Below are 19,502 nucleotides of genomic sequence, written 5' to 3'. Positions count from 1 at the left end.
AGATCAAGAATTTGTTTGGCAAATGCTTTTGACAGATTCGCTTCCTTATAAACACAGTTTGGCGCTTTAATGTCATTTCGAAACAGTTCCTGTATTGGTCACGTGACTTGCTGAAACCAATACGCGCACCGACACGGGTTTTGGTCTATGGGCTTGATACATGCACCGACACGTCGGTGTTGCTGGACCCATCACTAATGCTAAATATTATTTTTACATTATTTATTTTTTAGGTATGCTTCCGCATACACAAACAATGATTGCCACTGATTATTAATTTTATGTTTCTACTGAGTTGATGAGTTTTTTTCTTATGAGTTTCTTTCTTCAAAACTATATTTCTACATTTTTCTCAGACTTTGAATGGCTGAAATGAAACAGTCTACACATCTAGACATAAATCATGTGTCCTGCCGGTCCATGTGGTCCTTCAACATTTTGGTTCCCTTGCAGAATCTTTCCTGTTATAATATCAATTTTTACCGAGTCCTGTTTTGATTTTACGCCAGTGCATCCTTTCCTTTCATGAAAACAATCTGATCAATCAAAGCAAAATATTTATAATTTAAACACTGGTTTAAATTTTATTTGTATTGCACATTTCAGCAGCAAGGCATTTCAATCAGATAACTCTGAAGAAGTATGAGAGACAATGCTCTTCATACACAAAGAGACCTAGAGATATTGATGAAAACTTGTGGCATTAATGCAGAGATCATTGCCACACAGCTCATTTTATCCTCACACAAGATGGAGGAAAGAGGCCAAAACTTCAAATGTGCAAAGTACAAAAAATAACAAGCAATTCAGTGAAAGCAAATGTCATCAGAATTTTTTTTTTTTAAACAGTTCCTCTTCTTTACTTGGTCCACTGTAAGCTGTTTATACACAAGTTGGCTCTGATTCTTTATAAATTGCTATCAACCCCAAATTTTCATCCTTTTGGTGAAAACTTGTTGAATAAAATTAGTTCTACTGTTGCCTACTGTGATTGGTCTAGGAGTCTAGGTTGTTCACCCTGCTTTTGGCGTTTGTGACAATAACACTTCTTTACCACAGAAGTTAAGAGATAAGAGGAGAACAAGATGTCTTATAACAAGCCATATATATTTAAGTGGAGTGGATCGTAATTGACTTCTAAAAGGGATTGCTGCCATGAGTTAATTTTAGTTTGTTTTAAAACAAATTGAACCATCAAATGTTTCTAGTAATCACAGATCATTATGGTTTTATGAATCTGTTGTCTTGATAAGTTTTTTAAAAAGTTATTTGTCTTTCCAGGTCTCATCACTGTGAATGTTTTACAGGGTAGTGATGCCATCTTACCCTGTTCTCCAACCACAAAGGAAGATCTCTCATCTAAGTCATTTGAGTGGAGAAAAGATGGTCAGAACGTGTTTTATTATGATGCTGGGAGTCATTACAACGATGGACTTGATGGTCAAGATCCACAGTTCAAAGATCGTGTGTCATTTTTTGAAGATCAGCTAGGTTCTGGTAATGCCTCCATTCAGATCCAAAATGTAATGATTCAAGACAGTGGAAACTACAGATGTGAGATTTTAGGTATTGATCCAGGAAGTCAAATGTTCGACATCAAGCTTGTTGTTGGTAAGTATTTGACGTTTGACAGATAAAAATCAACTTTTTTTTCTTTTCATATTTCTTTTCTTTCATGATCCATTTCATTTTCATCTCTGATTTTTTTTTTTTATGGATTCCTCTTTAGTCAGTTGATACCAATTAATGTTTTTGTTTGTTTATTTGCTGGAATAATGATAATTATAACTTTATAGTTTTTTAGTACAGACATAATTTTTTAATACTGTTAAAAGAGAAATTGATGTTGCAATAACACATGCACACAGTTTTAGACCTGGCTTTTTGATATTTGTTTACAGTCACTTTAGTTTGACCCCATGAGGTACATTTTAAATGTAGCTTTAACATTTACTGCTGATTTCCTGAATATGCAATTTGTTTTTAGATCTGATTTATGATGTGTAAAAAGGATTAAAAGCAATCTGTTATCTTGCTGAATTCAAATAGTTTTTAGGCAGGCTACTACTCAAGTAACCCTAGTCAGAGGGGCTACATGCAAAGAATGTGGGGAAAAATGGTTAGTTTGACATCCCCAGTCTACAATAACTGGGGATGAGTGTTCCAACATCCACAAACGGCAACTGCTATCACAACTTGAGATTGATGAGGTACAACACAAATGCTACAGCAAGGGGGAGGAACCTGGACGTCAGGACAGGGGAGAGTTAACTACAACTCCCCGCCCAGAGACTGGGTATGTAGCCCAGTAATGAACGAACTATCAAAGCTGAACGAGACAGCAACTGACCTGAGAGAGAGAATCGTGGCCCGAATGAACACCAGGCAACCCCGACGCCAATTACAACGGCTGAGTGAAGTACCATCAGAAAGTCTCATTGAAGATGTGAAAAAAAATTATATATTTTTTGCATATATATATTTTTATTGATCCTCAGTGGATTTTGGATTGGAGAGTCCAGATGAATCTACAAACCAAGGATCTTAAAAGCTTGATTTGTATGATATGTAAATGCCTTGTTTATATTCCCACCTGTTTAACTTGTTAAAATATGATTTGTTTTCATAGATGTCCCAAAATATTTTGCAACACAGAACAATGATGTCACGTTGCCCTGTTCTCCCATTGGAAAGGACAACCTCATAGAACAAGTGTTCGACTGGAAGAAAAATGATGGCAAGGAGGAGGTGCTTATATATGGAAAAAAGAACAAAGAAATTACTGTTCAAAATCAGAATTTCGAAAATCGTGTAGAGATTTTCCAAAATCAGCTAGAATTTGGCAATGCCTCCATATGTATCAAAAACACAAAGTGGGAGGACAGTGGAATCTACACTTGTGAATTCCCACGGCTTCAGCCGTCAGGGCAGAAGTTCTACGTTGAACTTGTTGTTTGTAAGTACAAAACTTTTGTCCCGATCTTGAAAGACAGGAATGACTTGAATAACATCCTTATTAGCACCTATGGTTATAATTTTTCACACAACTAACTAACTCATTTAACAGCAATGTTTATCTGTCACAACAGAGATTAGGATTAAATTACTTTCACTCTTAATCTCTGTCATTGTATTCCAAACAGCGTTTATATGATGTTATTCAACTTTAGGTAGTATAAAAAGAGGATCTGTTAAAAAAAATAAAATAGGTAAAGAACAAAAAAGAGACAATATTATCTGCAGAAATTAAATGTTAATATTAAACGATTTAATGCTTAAATTACATTCATTCAAAGCTTTTCATCACAATAAATCTGTCTTTTCTCAGTGACTGAGGATGTCATGTTTATCTGCAGTTCATATGCTGTGGTGATAAAAATCTGAGGACTCTTTATCACTTGATGCAGTACTTTTATGTGATTTTTTAAAATTTCTTGTTTGTAATTATATTTTTTGTGGATGCTGAACTCATGACTCTATGTATAAGTCACTAACATAGGTTCTGGTTCTATTGACAGTAGAGTTGTTGAATCTTTAGACTGTAACATTTTATCATATATATCATTTTAAAGTTTTGTCAAATAGGTACGATCTTTGTTCTAAGATTGAGCCACGTGATAGTAAAAAAATATTACATTATAATTTTTGAAGATTTATGTGACAAGAATTGTTGAGATCAAGCTAATTTTCTTAATTTCATTTCTTGTCATTTCCAATGTCTTGTCAGTTTTCACTTAAATCAAATGTGAGCAACATTTCTGAACTTCTATTTATCTCTTTATGTTGATGCAAAAATTATATTGCATGAACAAGTGTGTAACATGCCTTCTGTTTCCCCTTCAGATTGTATCTTAACCTCTTAGAGCTGAGTAGTTATGCATATTTGGAGCTTCATTCTAGACAGATTGGGCTTTCTTCAAATTTTAGATTTCATTAAAATAAAATATGTTTGTTAGTAAAGCAAGTCAACTGAAGCTTCCTGTAAAGGGCTTGACTCATCACTAGTCGAATTGGACTAATGTAGATACTTATTTAGATTATTTATATCAAATATATTAATACTTCATTGTTTTTAACAGCTGTTAATTCCACTTATCAAGTTTAAATATACAGTGCTCTTGTTAATCTTTGTGCTATTATTTTATTCAATAAGAAGTAATAGCTGAGATATTTTTGAAAAGTGCCACACAGAGTATCACCACCAGATGGCCACATTTTATCAAAAATCGCTTCTAAATCCCCGATCCCTCCTACCCCAAACAAAATAAACCTATTTAAAGTATTATGGAATTACAATTAATTGCAAACTTAGAGGATTTAATGTTTTCTTTAAAAAAAATTGTAATTTTATTATTTTAAAATTTTATGGATATAATATATTTCACTTGATTATGAAGTTGTAGCTACTTCCTGAACGACAAAACGGACTTCCTTTAGTCTTAAAAGCAAGCATTTTTAAAGTTTTTTTTGTGTGTGTGTTTTGAAACAGATTAAACAAACTGGATAAAAGTAGCTGACTACTAAATAGAAATGTGTGATTTGCTCTCTTAAAATTGGCTGACGAAATCAACAGTTTGCTAACTGCGCTCAAAGAAAGATGTTTGTTTGGTTACTGGCCGACCACAAAGATAATGCGCTTTTTTAAATTGATTTTGTCTTTAGTTTGTTCATATACATTTTGTAGGTCTGGAAGCCTGTAGTCTACTTTATAACCAAACAAAGAAGCTGATTTACTGATCACTTTGTCTTCCGCTCAAATTTAGAGGAATATTTCTGCGATTATCGAAATAAACCAAGCCGCAGTTTGTATTGCAAGTCTGTTTCGGTGATACAAATACTTTTTAGCTAGAGTATGAATGTTGGCTTGCAAACTTGTAACCATACAGATATAAAACGAAAGGTATTTTAAAAGGAAATCGCTGCTTGAAAGTTTGTATTGCATTTGAGGATATATAATTTTACATAGCAAGTCTCACTAAAGCAGCTATTTTTTGCAAGTACGTAATTTATAATGGTATTTTTAAAAACATCGGGTCACATATGACCTTCGTGTTTTATGAGGTTAACGAACAGAACAATAGAAAGGCCGGGTGAGTAGTGCTTAACTTGATTTTTTGTGTGCATTTTTACTAATATTAGGCAATAAATAAATAATGGATGGAGTTGTGGTTCATTAATGAAATCCATAACGAGTTTAGTCATCTCATTGGTTCTACCACGATTAAGCTCCATTAGAAATTTGAACAAATCTGAAAAATAATGCTTAGTCGAATCTAGTGACATAACTGATCTCTAGATCACATTTAGACTAAGCATGCACCCCAGACATATTAGAATATAAGTTCTGATTTGGCTCATTTGTCAGATTACCTGTTGAAAATAAACATACTTTTCACTAAACCCATATTTCTTTATTAAAAATGTTTGTTTCTATGATCTAATGCAATATTCTAATTTTAAATATCATGTTTTATTAGCTGTAAGTGGCAAATCATTGTATTTAGCAGAAATAAACAGGACCGGTGCCACCCATTTGGGTCCCCTAAGCACATGTTTTGTGGTGGCATTTCCCCCCACTCAAATGTCCAGTCATTCATTATTTTCTCAAGTGCATTTTTCATTTGATGGTGGAAAGTTAAGACACTTGATGATAATGGGATTAAGGCAAGGGGAAAAATGTACAATGAATTTATTGTAAAAATGGGTTGCATTTAGGACTCATTATATAATTATAATAACTCCAAACAGACAGTACGTTTGTAAGACTTTCTGTTTTCACATACTTTAGTTGTTTGATGGTAACTCAGGTATGAGTTTATGAGTTTACATAGGAAACTGTATCATAAACTCTGATACAGAGGTGGGTGACTAGTAACATTGACAACTTACATTTACTTGAGAAGCAAAAAAAGTTACTTTTTGGAGTAGTTTTGCTAAACTGCATGCTTCACTTTTACTCAACTATACATTTTGGATACTCTACCTACTGAAAGTAACTTTGTTGTTTTTAAAAAATGATTTGTAAAGGTGTTTCTTCTGCCTGAATCTGTTATTTTGATATATATATATATCTTAAAAGATCAAAGGTTTGTTTAGTCATGAGGTAGTGTCAGTTAAAAGAGTTGTAAGAAATGAATTTTCTAAATTTCATTGCAGGTTTTTAGTAGGGCTATGATGCATTATGTTCATTACAAGGAAATGGAAATTACAAATTTATTTACTTGGGATTTTTTGCTTATGCATTTTCACAGGTCAAAGGCCAATTCTCAGCATTGAAAAAACAGCTGATGGCAGAAGGGTGACATGTTCAGTTTTTGGTGTTTCAAACATTGAAATGGACTTGCATAACCTTGATGATGGGACTGTGGATAAGTCTACTTCTAATAAAACCTCACAAAATACCCAGTACTTCATGTTTTCTGTAACCAAAGAAGGCAACTACAGTTGTGTTGTGAAGAATAAGAAAGACTGCTATCAAATTTATTCAGAGAAGAGTTTTGTTGAGATCTCTGGTAAGTTGTTTTTTTTTTAGTTAATATAAATATTAATAATTTGTTTTTGTTAAGTAAAACATCTCTATGAATTTCATTTTAAACAACAAAGATATTACATAAAAAAAATAAAACTGAATATGAACCTGCAGTTCTTGTATTATCAAGTTCTGCTGAGATGAGGTATGTTCTCAGTATATTAGGCTATTTTATATTTAGTAATATCCATCCATCCATCCATTTTCTTACACCCTTATCCCATGGTGCTTATCTCCAGCTGTCAATGGGTGAGAGGTGGGGTACATCTTGGACATGTTAGTTAGGGGTCCAGCGCGGGGCAGCACAGAAATAAATAGACAGGACAAACAGCATGCACGCACCCACTCACACCTAAGGAGAATTTAGAGAGACCAATCAACCTAACAGTTTGGGAGTACCTGGAGAGAACCCACGTATGCACAGGGAGATGCAGAAAGACCTGGACCTTCTTGCTGCAAGGCAACAGTACTACCAACTGCATGACTGTGCAGGCCATGTTTAGTAATAGAGTAGGAATAAATTAATTGTATGTTCCTGTCATTGAAACAACACCTTATCAATAACCAGAGACTCTTGTTTGTTGGTACTAATTCAATTCAAGAATTAGTACAACGACAATAAGGTGGGCTATTGTAAATATACAGCTGGTATTTTGGCCTTTTCCTCCAAAGAGCTGAAAAGGAAAAATTTCAAGGCTAAGTCTTAACTCTGTTCTCTTGATACATTTTTAGCAAGAAAAGGTTAAAAACTAAATTATTTTTGAATTCAAAACTAACTCAAACTACTTCCCAGACTGAGGTGTAACATGATGTCAAAGACATGTTAAAATAAGCACAAGTGTTGATTGACTAAAAATCTATAAAAACTAGAAAAAAGGGGGGGGGGAGTGCTGTGGTGGCGCAGGTGTTGGGCACAACCCACATAGGGAGGCCTTAGTTCTCGACGTGGCTGTCGCAGGTTTGATTCCCAGCCTTGGTGACCTTTGCTATGCGTCTTCCCCCTTCTCTCATTACCCACTTTCCTGTCAATTAACTATCAAATAAAGGCCACTAGAGCCAAAAAAATCTAAAAAAAAAAAAAAAACTATAAAAATGATCTTTTGCTTTCAAGCACACAAAGCCAGATTTGGGCATTGACCAGTGACAGGGTTCACAGTTTTCTTAGCTTTCAAAAGGATGGATGTTCATTTTTGTAAGTTTAACTGATTTTGTTCATTAAATACTCAAAAGTGCACTATGTTTTTACATGCTGCTTTTGGGTCCACCACACTACATCATGACATCTAAAACCTCACAAAATGAAGAGGTAAAAATGAAAAACAGGTTGCGGAGGAATGTTGTCAATATTAACGATTAGTTGATATATACATCTTGCCACAAAAAGCAGAGAAGTCCAGTTTAGGAATACTTCTGGTGTTAAAAAAGAGGAGTTAATGGAAGCCTTGGGGCTTAGGAGTGACTTAATCTAGGAGAGAAGCATAGCTAAACATAACCTTTAAACCAGCAGTACTGTGGCCATTTATGTGGGGTTTTTGCAAATCATAAATTCTGTCAATTTAGTTTTTCTTTAACTTATTTAATTAAGTTAAATTGGAACCAAAACGTGTAGTTTTTGTATATTAGGAGATTTTTAGTTATTGTTTTGTCTAAGTTTTTGCTAGACATTACATTTGTTTTTTCAAACAATCTATTCGGAAGTGCGTTCAAGAATCAAACCAACTGTTGTTGCCACCCACAGCCTTTCTTGAAAAATTTTGGTTTTGGAACTTAGAATGTTGCAATGTATTATGTCTTATGGTATGCTGCCACAACATAGTGACATTCTTATGTAAAAAGCCTGCTGTTCTTTTTTCTGGCAAATCTTAAGTTTAAACAAGTTTAAAGTATTTGTTTGAAATTAATATTTTAAAACAAGCTCAGACCATGATAAATCAGGAAACACATTAGGACAGAAGTTGCTGGATATGTTTTCTGGATAAGGATAAATAATAATGTGGAAAATACTAAACACCATGATTCTAGTAAAAAAACAACAGAGACATTTGTTTTTTAAGGGGAGGGGTAGAAAGTGGGGGCTGTTGTTGATATTCTATACTGTAATAAAGAGATACTGTAAATGTACTGCATTTAATGTTTCTATTTTGTTTCTTTAGACACAAAGAATGGAGCAGAAGACGGAAGCAAGGTTTGTCCTAACCCTTTGTTTTTTGGCTAGCTCTAGATATTATTAAAGAATAACTTTAATTATTGGCCCATATGTCTAGTAAAATATATCAAAATCTGTATTCCATTACAATTTCATGTTTTCTTGAAAAGCAAGCAGATATATTGCATTTTTTTTTCTGTAATTCACGAGTGTCAGTTTCGCAAAATAGTTCACCGTCTTTCCCAAAGACACTTGTGATTTATGCACAGCAGCAGCAGAGATTTATGCACTTGTACCTAGTACTTGTTCTGTCAAAAGTTTAATTTCTCAGTCAGAAACGTGTGGTTAAATCTGTTGAAGGTAAAAAGATTTCTTGCTGAAGAACAACTGTTTCCTCCATAGAATCATGTGGGATGATTCTATTTGAGGGATTTTGTCCAGCTCATCTCATTATTTTAATTCTGACTATACCAATTTTGAAAAAATATATATAAATAAAATTATAGGATCATAATCACTGATCCAGACTAAAATCTAATTTGATTTTCTTGGGAAAAGCTACGTAGAATTTAATTAAACTGATCCTTTTTGCAGTTGATGGAAGAAAAATATAAAGGCCAAGGAGTGTAACACTTAGATCTCGGTCTGTAAGCAGGAAATTTAGGATTACTAAGTGAAAATGTAGGACCAACTCTTTTCAGTTAGGATGAGCAGAAACTTAGATTCAGATCATGTGGAAGAAAAATCACAAAATTCACGGATTTAGCAAGTTACTTTTGTGTCCCAAACTCTGTTGTTGTTGTTTAATTCTTTCACTCTACTTTCAAAATGTTTCCTCCTTTATATTCATCACTGTTTACCAATGATCATTACAAATTACTGGATTTTTTGCTTTGTTCTGATTGGGTGATAGAAGGCAAATATTGTTTAAACAGGAGCAAAAAGATAGTTTCACATACTTGCAAATTCAAAAATATGGGAAAAGGACAGACAAAAACTTTGTTTCTATTAAGAAAGACCAGAAGTGTCAGATAAACAAGTTTGACACCAAAACTGTATGAAAATAGTTTTGGTGTCAAACTGTCTTGTTATTTTCTGAAATAGTGAGAGCATGTGTCTTTCCACACTACTCATTAGCAGGTTTAAGTTAGATTATTTACAAAAAAAAATTATTAAAAATAAAATGATCAGACAAAATTTTAGCTAAGAGCAAACAATATTTTTCAATTAGTTATTCTTGAATGTGTTTATAAATCGGTAGTTTGCTAAACAGTGACAGTAATAGGATTCTGTCATATGTTTCAGGTCAAACTCGTCTTATTGTTACTGTTGGTAGTGGTGGGTTTGTTGTTGCCTTAGCATGTTTCCTACTGGCATCAAGTCCTCTCAGGTAAGGTTGATTATTTAAGTCTCTTATTGCTTAAATACTAAATAAAATCAACTTTTTCTTAATGATATAAATCATAAGGACTGTGTTTCAAGAAAAAGGATGAGTGGTTTGGTTTTTCCATAGAATAAGGAACTAATGTGGTCTTGTGTGTTTTATTAAATGTTTTATTTGACTGTTCATTCTTGAATTAAAATTTCTATTCTGCTTCTCAGGCTTAACAGTCAGGTCAAAGTTTCTTATGAATCTGCTGTCATGTTTAATTAAAGCAATAAGTTGTTAAGTTACAATACCTTTAACAAAAAGAATGAAGTTTGGGGTCTCAATTTTGTGATTGTATTTAGTATAAGATAGAGTCCATCTAATATTTTTTTTTCTCTGGTAAATTGCAGGTAAAATTGACCGGGTGAAAGGACCACCGTCCAGGGCAAACCCCAAATACTTTGCTTAACATAATTGATAGATACTTGTTGGAGCTTCAGTCAGAGTTCAAATAAAATACTTAAAGGAAAGCATGTTTTTTAGTTACACATAGAACAATAAAAAGTATAAGCATCTTAATGAAATGATTACATTTTCAAATATTTCATTGTCACATCTTAAGTGCTACATATGTTTGGGCCCAGTAAAGCCTCTTCATACTACTTGAAATAAGTTACTATTTAAAATGTAACTTTCATGCTGCAGTATGTAACTTTTATAAAATATATGGGTGTTTTTTGTTTGTTTTTTTACATATTTGTTAAAAATGTTACCATGTTGTGACAATATAATACGAGACATATAATCTGTGAAAAAAAAGAGCTCCTCCCACTCCTCCCTAAGCTACTATTGCAGCCTGCACAAATGCACAGCTCCCAACCAAAAATAACCAATCAGAGCCAGGAGGAGTGTCTTAGCGCTGTCAATCAACCTCATGAATGCACAGCTAATGGCAGACACCCACCATTACAAGAAAATCATTTGGCTGCCATTATTGGTGGCCATGCTAGCGAGCATTCATGACAGAATTTGCTGATTGGGAGAAGCTGCATTGTAAAAGCTGTTCACATGGGGAATGATTAATAGTGCTAAGATACGCCTCCTGTCTCTGATTGGTCATTTCTAGTTAGCACTGAGAGAAGGTGGAGAAGCTCAAGTTTTTTTTTGTTTTTTTTCACAGACTATCTATGAAAAATATACTGTCATGACATAGTGACAGTTTCAACAAATGTAAATATTTATTATAAAAGTTACAACCTGCAGCCTTAGGAACTAAATAAAACACACTGATAAATAAAATTTCATCCATGTTATTACTTTAGCTGTATTTAGCAACATGTTGTTAATCCTTTTTATCCAAAGCAGTAAAATCTGAGTTGTTGTTGAAATCCCGACGTGCATCAACTTTTGTGGACACAGAAATGGATTGGGAACAAGGTGTCTCTGTTGATTAAAACAAATTTAGATCAACATCTGAGTCCCAAAATTTTAATAACATAGTTTCTCCAGTATTTCCATACCACTGCTGGGGGAATATGGAAACAGAAGAAATGATCAATACTTTATGTAACAGTCAGAGTGTGATCTAAGTACAGATTTATTAGCATTTGTTTTGACCAAATATGTGACTTTTAACAATCTGTGTGAGTAGCAGAGAGGAAAAAGAGGTGTGTACATTTTGACATTGTTAAATTGTTTTTTTTCCTGTTTTTGTTTTACTCCCAGCAGTGATTGAGAAAATAGTATTGAGAAATCAGCTCTTATGTAAATGCAGATATAACTAGTCTTTTTTTTGCAGCTTCATTTGCCTTTTTCACAATTCTGCGAGATGTTTAATAGTTAATTCTTAGTTTGCCATAGAAACTAAGATTTTTTAAATCTTTTTTTACTGCTTGTTCTGAGTGTGTATAAACTAGAGAATTTCAATTTCAGAATGTTTTGATTTACAAGAGTATTCACTAATAAACTACTATTGTTTAACATATTCCTAATGTAATATCCATAGCAGCCATTGTATTGAATTTTTTTCTTTAGTTTTACATGACACTCAGAGCTGTTTGTCTGCAGTTGTCAATGATTATTTTGTCTTGAAAAATCCCTTTCAATCACAGATATTTTCAAACTCCTTTAATTTATGTATGAGGGAAATATGGTACAATAATCATAATTTTTAAGCATTTATGTTTGTAAATATGGATTAAAGTGGTTGGGTGTGGAGAGGGAAGTACTTAGTTTGCTACCCCCGCGACCTCACCCTGGATATGCGGAAGAAGATGGATGGATATTTGTTTGGGAATGATAGAAAAAATGAGGGAAGACAGAAGAGAATGGAATTATCCAATACTTTGAAAAAAATATTAGCAGTAACTGATAGGAAAAGGATGATATTTTAGCAAGTACCTTTGTAGAAATATATAGTGTGAAAAATGAAGTTGAAATCGAGGGAAAGGAGAGAACTAAAGGTAAAAATGTCGAAGCTTTAAGAGGGAACGAGAATACTGAAGATTTGATGAGCTATCCCTTCTTTTTCTTTTTTTTCCTGAAAAAAAAAACTGTATAGGGTGTCTACCATGTAGATGGAAAGAAGCCACAATTTTCTCGATTTAAAAAAAAACCCAAAAAAAAACCAGAATGATCATAATAATATTGGGAACTACAGAACAATTGCTAATATATGTGAATTGATAGGATGGTGAATGAGAGATTAATACAATATTTGGAATCAAGAAATATAATTGCTCCTTATCAGAGTGGCTTTAGTAGAGGGAGAGGAGCAATGGATGATATTTTATGTATAGAAAATAATATTAAGAAAGCTCAGATTGATAAGGAATCTATTGTTGCTTTGTTTTTTGATGTAGAAGAAGCATACAATTTGCTATGGAGAGAAGGGTTAATGACTAAATTACATCAGGTAGGGATAGGAGGAAATATGTTTAATTGGTTATGGGATAGAACTATTCAAGTTAAAATGCAATCCCATGTTTCACAATCATCAATCAAATTTTATTTGTATAGCACATTTCAGCAGCAAGGCATTTCAAAGTGCTTTACATAATTAAAATATAAACAGCATGTGAGAAAGAGATTTAAAAAACATAATTAAAATGTAAACGGTGAGAAAGAAATAAAAAGCTGTAGAACTTTAGTTGAGACGTCGTCAACTGGGACTCCAACCCTTTGGACTTTAGTCAAAACGCCATTTGACAAGGACTCTAACCTCTCGGACTTTTTTTTTTTTTTTTTTTAAAGATAAAAACATTAAAATCACCAAAACAGTGAGAAAGAGAAAGACATTTTGAAAAAGATTTAAAAAAAGATAAAAACATTAAAACCCGCACCCCTTTTAGGACCTCAGTTAAATGTTGTTTAACTGTCATTTAACTGGTGCTCTAACCCTCTGGGACTTTAGTCAAAAACACCGTTTGACAAGGACTCCAGCCTCTAGGTTTTTAGTTGAAACGCCATCAACTGGGACTCTAAACCCCGTAGGACTTTAGTTAAACGTCTTTTAATTGGGACATTTTCCGGGGGGCTTTATATCATTAAAACATAGACTGTGAGAAAGAGAAATAAAAATAAATTAATAAATAGATAAAAACTAAAGATAAAAACATCAAAGACATCAAAACCCACACTCTAACCCTAATTTAACCATAAGCAACTCTAAACAGGTAGGTTTTAAGATGAGATTTAAAGGCACCCAGTGTTTCAGCTGTTTTACAGTTTTCTGGAAGTTTGTTCCAAATCTGTGGTGCATAGAAACTGAATGCTGCTTCTCCTCATTTGGTTCTGGTTCTGGGGATGCAGAGCAGACCAGAACCAGAATATCTGAGGGGTCTAGATGGTTGGTACAGCAATAACAGATCTTTAATGTATTGTGGTGCTAAACCATTCAGTGATTTATAAACTAACAACAGTATTTTAAAGTCTATTCTTTGAGCTACAGGGAGCCAGTGTAGGGACTTTTAAACTGGTGTTATGTGCTCTTTCTGGTTTTAGTGAGAATGTGAGCAGCAGCGGTCTGGATCAGCTGCAACTGTTTGATTGATTTATTAGTCAGACCTGTGAAGACGCTGTTGCAGTAATCAATGCGGCTAAAGATAAACGCATGGATGAGTTTCTCTAGATCGTGCTGAGACATTAGTCCTCTAATCCTGGAGATGTTCTTCAGGTGATAGAAGGCCGACTTTGTGACTGTCTTGCTTTGAATCACTTAAAAATGTTTATGTGTCATCAGTTTTAAATATAAAATATATTTAAAAGATTTTAAAAAAAAACTGTGAATCTCAATAGATTAACAATATTGACTTGAACATAAAAATGACCATAACCAAAGTTGAATAAATGGTATCCTTTTAATACTTGACATTGGGTTTAAATTTCAAGATAGTCAATATCCTGAAAGAAACAGGGAAACTATTTTCTATTGAATTTTGTGTTAAATGTATGTCAACTGTTTGCAATATTGTTGCTTCCTTTTTCTTCAACAAATAATAAGCTGGCAGTTTAAACTTATTTTCTGGTCAATGGTCATTAATACACCTACACATTTGGAGAGGCCAATTAATCTGACAGTCATGTTTTTGGACTGTGGGGGGAGACTGGGGTACCTGGAGGAAACCCACGCATGCACAGGGAGAACATGCGGACTCCATGCAGAGGGACTGGGGCTGGGAATTGAACCCAGAGCCTTCTTGTGGCAAGGCAACAGCTCTACCAACTGCCCCACTGTGCAGCCCCCACATTATAAGAGTTACATCAGCATTAATCTTTGACTTTTTTTGCACAAGAAAATCAAAATACATGCAAAAAGACACTTTAATTCAGTGTCCTTTTTTCTGCAAATTCACAAAATAAATAATGCTCTAAATAAAGTACATTTAAGGCAAACACACCATTTATCAAGTTGCCATTTGCCATGCAAAGTAATCATGCTTTTCTTTTTTTTCTCCAGTAGGTGGCGCTTTGGAACTATATATAAAAAAAAGAAATGGAACCTGAGAAAAAATAAAATGGAATTTTATCTCAAACCAATGCTTGTAAACATGGGGATGCAGATAACAGTCTAATTTCTGTTGAAGTCCTTATAAGACACTCTACTGCCTTTTGGGCAAAAGCTCCAGAGTTCAAGTCCCACTGTAGGTTTTATTTACTGTACATTGAGTTTGTGCTCCCTGTGCATAATGGCTTCTCTCTACATACTCAGGCTTTCTCCCACAATCCAAATACATGACTGATAGGTTAATTTGTTACTCTAAGTTACTTTTGATGTAAGTGCATGGTCGTTTGTCTCTGCAAACAGCAGGAGACAAACTCCAAACCCTCCTGCAGTCTAGCCAAATAAATAAATAAATTGTCTATAAAAAATTCTGACTTTGAAAAAAGCAAATTGTAACTGTAAAAAGAAAAAATGGTATTTCTATCCTGGTATTTAGCTAATAGAAACAATCTTGGTGGTCATTCTAATTGACCTAAACAGGAAAAAAATTAGCTTCATTTATTCTCAGGCAATGAGAGAAAGTTACATGTCCTTGCATAAAGTGGAGGTAAGCATCTGATTTCAACACTATCCTACCATCACTCCTTGATTACTATTATGTGCTTTGAGCACATTATAATTATTTTTGTCTATTTTTATAGATTATTTTTTATAGACTTTAGGTAGATTATTTTTCCTTGTCCCTTCAAAATATATTGGAGTTTGGATGATTTCTTATTTTTGTAATTAATATTCCATTGTTTTAAGCTGTGGTGCTGTTCTCCGCCCACCTATAAATAGACTGGATTTTGAGAGCTTGGGACCCATGTGTAGATCCACCTTTCGCCTCTCCTGCTTTTGCTTGCTCCACACCACCTGGATGCATCCTGCCAAATAAATCTAAGTGTGCATTTGCACATGTAATCAGTGTGCATATGTAACCAGTGGCTGCAGGCTGCAGCTGTCTTGTCCAGCCTGTCATGTGGGAGTTTTTGAAAGCCTTTGCTTGTTTGCTTTTTCGTTGGGATCTTGGCCTGGTGGGACCTGTTGTCCTGTTTTTGCTTCTTTCTTTTGCATTAGGTTCTTCTTTTAACTTTTTTTAGTCCGGTACTAGGAGGAGCTTCTACAACCCTGTATAAGGTTGGCCCCCTGCTGTAACTTTCTGTTTTTTCTGGACCAGCTCACCAGGTTAACTTTTCTGTTTATACTTAGGGGTTTGGTTTTTGGACATGGGAATGAAAGGTACTTAACTTTCTCTTTTCTTCACAGAAAGTTAAAAGCAGCTGAACAGAAAGTTTCAAGAAAATGTGTTCAAATAATAAGAATGTTTGAACTATCACTCATGTATCTGTGTCTTCAAATATGTTGCGCCGCTTTTGGACATAACTGTTGAAAAGATGCACCACTGTTGCGAAAAGTAAGCTTTGGTATAAGTAATAAAATGAAGAAATGCTTAGTTCTTGTTCTTTTAATATGTTATTGCTTATGGTTCTGCACTTAACTTCTTGGAATGATGCTCAGCTTCTTTTTAGATGACAGAAAAGCAGTTAACTGTCATAATGAGAAGTGAAACACCCAATGTGTTGATGACATGCAGAACAGGAAACACCCCAGAGCTTTTTTTGCTTATACTTCCGCTACAATTCAGAGAATTTAAGGTGGCTTGAATTATGTAATTTCCGTTATTTTTTAACCGTTTCCTTGACCCCCACAGCAAAACACCAGTCTGTCTCTATTTCATTACTTGGAAATAGACAGAGACACCATCTCCTTTTCTCCATATTCAAAATGGTTTGTTCAACTTCTTTCCTACCAACGGTTACGGTTATGTCAACTAAAAACTACCTGGACTTATAAATTGCTTAGAAATCTAGAAAAGAGAGAACTCTTAAGACTTTGATGAATATGTAACCTCCAAACCCAAAGGATAATTGTCAGCACCTCTAGCATCTCATAAAGAGATTTATTTCAGATTTTTGTTCACCTCACTGTGAACAAATGTGATCAAACCACAGTTTTTTCATGCTGATTTTAGATTTTGTTTTTTTGGTTTCTTCAGAGTTACCGTGATGTCTTGATTCTCCATCAAAGCAGCTGAAAGAAAAAAATAGCAAAATAGCACAGAGATTTTAAAGTTGCTTTTTTTTCTCTTCTGGAAGTTCTCTTATTTTAGCAAAAATGTTGATCCTGTTAATCACATAGAACAGGGATAAGATTGTAAAGTTATAAAATCTTATCTTCTTACTCTTATTTCATCTTCTTGCACAGCTTTTTATGTTGAAATAGATACAAATAACTTCAGTTTGAGATTGTAGTTACACCAAGAATGAAAATATCTGAACAATCTGCAAGAAAGGAATCACTCAGCAGCACTGCAGACACAGAGGGATTTGATTTCGATGTTTGGCCTTTCACAGTTGCTTCAGTTCCTCTGTGGTCTGAGCACAAGATTTGGAAAGATGAAACGCCAAGATGGTCACAATTATGGTGATCTACTACTCCTGTTAGCATTTAATAAATAGCAGAATATGCAAGGAGGAGATAAAAAGGACCCAAAATGCACTAAATATATGGCATCTGTTGTCTAATAAACCCTGCCTGGTGTGTGAAGTTTATATAGTGTAGAATAATAGGAGATATTTAAGCATGGTGTGACTTTAAATTAGATATATATTTTGGACTGATTTTTGGAAGAAAAGAATAGGAAGTATTTTAGTTAGTAACTGATTTTTAATTATGTAAAACACTTTGGATTACTTAATGTGTGTATCTGTTGCATTTTCTTTCTGTTTTTACAAGAAGCGGATATTATGCTGAGCTATGGATATTTCCCAATTAAAGCTCATTTTTATTCAATAAATTCATTCAACATTCATTATTGGCAAAATTTGGTGTTACTATTTGTTTATAATAAAGGAAGAAACTTGTTTTCATTTTATTTTGTTTTTCTCTTTGTTTCAGTGCCTGCTGCTGATTTAACCAACAGAAGATCTTCAAAAAAATAAATGAGTATAATATTAAAAACACTTTAAAACTGCGTGCCTCCTTTTATTTACATGTGTCTATAAATGAATTGAATTTAATTAATTTATTTGCAGCTGGAAATGATCCATATATTTTTCTATTCCTATCACTTTCTGTTGGGTTTATATACAGTTGCTTTTTGTGTACATTTATATTTACAATAATTTATAGAAGCTCATATCGATGACATCTCTGTTTACTCCGCAGAGACTGGTAGCTCTCTGTTCCTTGGTTGATAAACAAATGTGTGGAGAAATGCTCCTACAATAGGCCTCTATGTTAGCTACACCACAAAGCAGGCGTTTGTCTTTGCAGATATTTCATGGCCCAGAGATTAGTTTTGGATGTTTTTTGACTCTGAAGTCAAATAGTTTACTCTTCATTTGGACACAATCTTTCTGTTGTTTTATTTTATTTTTTACTTCATTCCAATGTTGTGAGGTAACAGACACTTCCTTCAGTTCTGAAGATGGGTAAGTTTAGTCTCCAAGCTCAGAGAGCTCATCTTCTACAGTGATCACAGAGAACACTAAAGCACAGAGAAGACGACTGCACAGCAAAAACTGAAGAGTTAAAATTTCAGGGTTAAAGGCTTCAGAGTTGACTTTAACTCATTAAGAGTTGTTTTAACCCTTGATGGCGTTAAATGGCGTTAAATGGCACCCAGTGTTAAAGTTATTTCCAATAGTTGATTGCATCAGGGTTGATTTTACGCGTTAAGTGTTGTTTTAACATTTGCTGAGTTAAATGGTTTCCAGTCTGATTGGAGGAAAATAAGCTCCTCCCTCCTTCATCGTCTTCCTTGGAGCGGAATTTGATAACCGCTCCCTTTTTTCTTCTCCTGTTGTTCTAAACGGTAAGTACAACTTCTTAAATATTTGGTTAAGCGCTTTTAAGTTGATAGTCATGTGACTTTTTCCACTAATTTAATACTTCGTCTATTTTGCAACGGCCATACTCGATGTATTAGCTAGCAGCCCTTTTATGGGTTGCTAATTAGCAGCAACCGACAAAAGGGTTGCTGCTAACCCTTTTGTTAGCAGCAAAAGGGTTACACACACGCACACACACAATTATCGGGCCGTGTATTTATGAAAATTAAAGTTATATTTTTCTATCATTTAAAATCATAATTTTGGCCATGGTAATTTAAATGCTACCAGCCTGTACATTCACATGGCTAATAATTAGCAACGCTGACGTGTTACGTCCTCTTACGTACATAGGAGTATCGCACTGACTGGAACACTTGACTTAAGTTATATTTTGCTTTGTCTAAACCTGAGAATGCTGATAATGGAGTGTCTGCTAAAAAGGTAACATGATTTCAGTTTTCTCCTAAACTCTTTAAACATGTTGTGCCATTTTTGGGTAATCTAAATTCTCCATGTATTTCTTTTTGTTTAATTATTCTTATTCTTAATTTCATAGCTGGTTGAAGTGCCCTACAAAC

General features: G+C 34.1%; 1 protein-coding gene across 1 annotated transcript in view; it reads left to right on the top strand.

The window, feature by feature from the left end:
- The window catches only part of LOC107835689 (V-set and immunoglobulin domain-containing protein 1-like), a 14,260-nt gene extending 3,249 nt beyond the window's left edge, over positions 1-11,011 (top strand). Inside the window, exons 2-9 of the mRNA XM_016668992.1 lie at positions 1,254-1,611; positions 2,630-2,956; positions 3,844-3,851; positions 5,063-5,090; positions 6,252-6,512; positions 8,683-8,714; positions 9,981-10,065; positions 10,455-11,011. Coding sequence (XP_016524478.1) covers positions 1,254-1,611; positions 2,630-2,956; positions 3,844-3,851; positions 5,063-5,090; positions 6,252-6,512; positions 8,683-8,714; positions 9,981-10,034 — 1,068 coding nt within the window. The 3' untranslated portion in view covers positions 10,035-10,065; positions 10,455-11,011. The remainder of the gene's footprint in view (positions 1-1,253; positions 1,612-2,629; positions 2,957-3,843; positions 3,852-5,062; positions 5,091-6,251; positions 6,513-8,682; positions 8,715-9,980; positions 10,066-10,454) is intronic.
- The last annotated feature ends 8,491 nt before the right edge of the window (positions 11,012-19,502 follow it).

The sequence above is a fragment of the Poecilia formosa genome, unplaced genomic scaffold, assembly GCF_000485575.1.
Source record: "Poecilia formosa unplaced genomic scaffold, Poecilia_formosa-5.1.2 Scaffold18, whole genome shotgun sequence".
Lineage (NCBI taxonomy): Eukaryota > Metazoa > Chordata > Actinopteri > Cyprinodontiformes > Poeciliidae > Poecilia > Poecilia formosa.
The sequence above is the reverse complement of the archived record's forward strand: the minus strand, read 5'-3'. Positions and strand labels throughout refer to the sequence as shown.